At 38.2% G+C, this 4,547-nt stretch overlaps 1 protein-coding gene across 1 annotated transcript; it reads left to right on the top strand.

The window, feature by feature from the left end:
* Positions 1-405: 405 nt before the first annotated feature.
* On the top strand, positions 406-2,411 carry TMEM252 (transmembrane protein 252). The gene is made up of 2 exons (XM_073629960.1): positions 406-697; positions 2,135-2,411. The coding sequence occupies exons 1-2, from the start codon at positions 423-425 to the stop codon at positions 2,409-2,411; spliced, it is 552 nt and encodes a 183-aa protein (XP_073486061.1). The 5' UTR covers positions 406-422.
* Positions 2,412-4,547: the final 2,136 nt, after the last annotated feature.

Here is a 4,547-nt window from a genome sequence, read left to right on the forward strand (position 1 = left end):
AATTTACTGTTTTTGCTGGTAGACTCTGCTATAAATTAAAAACAATTCTGTGGGATTACCTTAACTTACCAGACCTTTGTTTCAAGCTGCCTATAGGATAAAAAACAAATAGCCTTATGGATTTGTATAGCTGTGTTGCAGATTTAAAGTGTATGTTTGCTTCTTTTCATTCCGATTGAAATGCAGGTATGCTTATGTCACTCTTCAAAACAAGTGCTTGTGTAATACTTGAACACTGCTGGTGAATATGTTTTAGTGTTGTAGCCTCAGGATGTATAACTTGGAATACTGCTTCCCCATGGTTAATGAATATCACACGTATGGCTTTCTTCAATCATTATCCAAAGGGCAGGTCTTGTTGTGCTATATAAAACTGCTGGATGAGAGGCAGCAGTAGACGCTTTCAGTAACCAATCACGAAGATGAAAACAAACGTGTACACAATACTGCGATTCTTGCTCCTTGTGTTGGGCTTCTGTCTTGTCTGCCTTGGCGCTTTTTTTGTATCCTCTAGCTACTCATGTAACTGTAGACATGAAATAGTTGTGGCATACACGATCATGCCATTGGGATTTTTGCTTCTTCTGATTGGGATTTTTTGGAGCACATATCATGAGGCCAACCACAAGAGTCTCTTCCAAAACATGATCAGACGAATTCATAGCCAGCAGGAAGTACATATTGAGACAGTAGACAGGTATAGTATTTAGTTTCTTTTTTAAATCTCAATTTTTATGTCACTGGAGAATTTTTATTGCAATTGATAGCATATATTTAAAGTAATGCATACATAAAGTAATTGAAAACAAAGCATTGAGGACATAGGGATGGATTTGCTAAAGGTAAATATTCTGTGCACTTTGCAAAGTACAGTTGCACTCTGCAAGAGTAGTTTCTCCAGAGCTTATTAAATGAGCAGATGCTCTGCTTACTTCCGTCATTCAATCATGTGCAAGCAAAAATACCGTTTTTTTAAATTTTATTTTCCTTGCACTTGATTAGGTATTCTTTGCAAAGTGAAGCTTTAACTTATTTACTAGGCTCTGGAGCAATTGCAATTGCAGCGTGCAACTGCACTTTGCAAAGTGCACAGTCTATTTGCTCTTAGTAAATCAACCCCATGGTCCACCACATTGTCGAAATAATGCATTGACCAAAAACTGCATTGCGTCATTTATTTCTTTGCACCTGGAAGGCTTAGTGGAGACTAAACTGGGGTGTGTCTTGGGTGATGCCTAAAGCATATGCCCCTACTTCTTTTGCCCTTCATAGTTCTGCAGGATAGTATTTATTTACAGTACCCAACTGATTGCAAAAGATAAAACTGAAATGGCCAGATCTGTTTGATTATACCTGTTCATATATGTTACTACAATTCTACTTGCATCAATGAACCTAAATGGAGGGAGAACCATTTTTACCATGGGTCTGATGATTTTTATGAAATTGTATTAATGGTAATGCCTTAGCAAAATAAATAAACTGCACAATGTTTAATTCATGGAAACTGTGAATGGATAATGTACATGTACAGTATGAACAGATTAGATTTGGATTGGACAAAGCCGTTGTAACTTATTCCAGTGATTCTTTGAACTACATCAGTCAAACAGTTGTATAGTAGCAGAGTAGGATGTCAAGGCAAGCTGAAAAGTAATATTTTAGTTGCTTCCAATCACTGCAATCTGTAATTTGAACATTGCTATATATTAGGCATGTTTGCAGTAAGCACCCTAAATGATGATTATGTAATTAATTGGGGGGGGCATTAAAGGGAACCTTTCAGGGCGGCTTTAATTTGCAAACTCCTGCGAGTAATGCTAACCCATTTGATGCTGCAGAGGTGTGCTGTGCTGTAGAAATAGCATTACTTACAGGAGTTAATCAAATGTTTGATAGGAACCAGAGAGTTGACAAGTAACAACCAGATAGATTCCATATAATATATGCTGCTCAAAGGTGTGAAATGCTTTGCTGGGATTAGATAAAAAAATAATAGCTTCTTTCATTATTCTTCTCTTGCTTATTTTTGTGATATATTCCTGTACAGTTTTAAATTTACTAGTTTTATAAACATGTTTGTTTTACTCCTTATGAGTTTGTGTCACCAACTTGGCTTACTTTTATTTTTCAGGCCAGATTTCTACCCACCATCATATGAAACAGCTCTTCGTCATACTGTCCTGCATCCCAATGCAAGTTCTCATATCTATGTGGGTGAGCAAGGATTCAACATACCACCTCCTCTGTACACGGAGACCACCATGGATGTTGTAGATGAAACCTTTCTGTGTCAAGACTCCCCACCCTCATATGAGATGTCAGTGCAGACACGAGCCTCTGATGCTGAAGTCAACACTGAGCATGTACCAGAGACTGGAAATATTACTAGTTTGGAGACAAATGACTGAGTCGGAAAATATGAAAAAGAGTGACATTGATTGATTTTGACTATGTACAATGGTACGAGTCAGCAATTATAGCAAGGCATTACAGGATGCATGAATACAGAAGGTGAAGCTTGTGCTGGCAGTTCTCTATAGCTGTACAGTGAGCTGTACTATGAGTTTGCAGAGAGTAACACCAATGGGAGATAACGCAGTCATCCACATACAGTACCATCCTCCGTAAAGCAGATTTTTACATATGTATCTGCATAGTTTATAGTTGGGTGGAATATCGGACCTCTGGTTTCCAGATATATGCATATATAGTGTGATATACTGTATATTACGTGGTCTACTGGTCCGGACTGGAAATAGTCTGTGCTAATGTCCAGAGTGATAGGCAATGGGTATTTTTCAGTCTTTGAAAAAGATACAGAAGCAATTTAAGGGCTGTGGTTTACCTGTATGTATTTTGTCATGGCTGTACAAGCAGGACTACAAATGGTGTGCTTTAGATCAATGTATAATGTCTACATTATATACATGTATTTTCATGACATGGGTGTAACAATAATGGAAGCACTACGCTTTATCTAATTCTGACAAGAGTTTTAAGACTATACACATGTGACAAGGTGTTTTATGACTGTATTACATTTATTTTTCTTGTAACCCCAGTGCAACACAATACTTGGTATTTAATACTGCCTACTGTCATCCAACCAGTGTGAAATTCTTTTGTGCTGCATGTTACATTGTTTACTTGTATGTTTTGACTGTCTTTGGCTTTTTCATATTTTTTGTTGATCTGTGTATTAATTTATAGGCCTATTTATTAGAATAAATATTAAACTAAAGATTATTCAGTTTCTTTCATTTTTTTAAAAGATGGGTTATTACAAAGATCAATTGATAACACAAGACTGTCACTATCATGAAGTTCAGGCATATTTGCTCGTTAGACAAATATTAGACTATAAAAAAAAAAAGGCTTTACTCTCTCGTTTACACTAATGTGTCCGCGGTGGATTGATTTTCAGAGGGTATTTGACAGGCAGTGAGGGGGGCTATGCCACCTTTTCACTGCCTGTTTTAACCCCCAAAAACCTGCACCACTGTGTGGCCACATTCAGTTCAGTACTGTGTGCCAAACACGGCAGAGGAGATGTCCATAAATGTAGTAGATGGTTTACTACAGATATATTAATCATTGGTAAAACCTGCATATAAAATAATGATTTTAATATTTTTAGAATGCATATGCTTGATACATTTCTATGTAATGGTGTTGTTTTAAGGGTCAGTGCTCCCAAAAATGATGTTGCTGATTAAAGTGGTGCCTGATGATTCTGCACCTGGCATCCTGTATTTCTTGGATATTCAAACAGTGAGATCTCATTGCCCTAATTCCTGTCTCTAACATCCACATGAGTGTGTATGCCACATTTTTTACCATTGTAATGGGATTTAAATAAGGGCTTTAACTCCAGTCTTTGCTTATTGAAATATGTTTAAAAAGACAACAGTTTTCAATGGCCTGCTGTGAATTGTGCACTTGGTGAATTGACTGTAATATGTCAATGTCACATAACCTACCACTTAGTGAAAAAAGGGGCCCCATTCATTAGTAGTCAGTAGTGATGAGACAAACAAATAACATAACATAAGCCCATACACAGGTTTGCTGAACATTACTGAAGTTTGGGTTCCAAACCTGAACCCCCCTTGAATCCCATTGCCAGTAACCTAAAATGCAAAGTGGCCTTTGGGCTTAGTACTATTAGCATGAGGAGTGTCATTTTCTGTGCTGTGAGTTACAGCATGTAGCTGAGGACCTTACCAGATGTGTGTGATGGTATAGTAGGGGATGACATTGGGTGGTCCGAGCACAATGGTGTTGTGGTGTACCATGTCCGGAGAGCCATGATAGATTGGGGTGCTGCTGTGGGTAAGGGTAGCCATGGAGCTATTGCAGAAAAGGATAGTGTTGTGTGGTGTGGATAAGGGTGGCCAGAAGAGGTTGGGTGCTGTGGGTAAGGGATGCCAGGGATGGGGTCAGGTGAGGGTGGTTGCAGGTTTGCTGAACATTACTGAAGTTTGGGTTCCAAACCTGAACCCCTTTGAATCCCATTGCCAGTAACCTAAAATGCAAAGTGGCCT

Source organism: Aquarana catesbeiana, linkage group LG01 (assembly GCF_042186555.1).
Source record: "Aquarana catesbeiana isolate 2022-GZ linkage group LG01, ASM4218655v1, whole genome shotgun sequence".
NCBI lineage: Eukaryota > Metazoa > Chordata > Amphibia > Anura > Ranidae > Aquarana > Aquarana catesbeiana.

Bases quoted from the DNA above. Each gene is read 5' to 3' on its own strand.
- TMEM252 (XM_073629960.1), top strand. From the start codon at position 423: ATGAAAACAAACGTGTACACAATACTGCGATTCTTGCTCCTTGTGTTG. The intron at 698-2,134 runs GTATAGTATTTA...TTTATTTTTCAG, and splicing joins CATATTGAGACAGTAGACAG to GCCAGATTTCTACCCACCAT.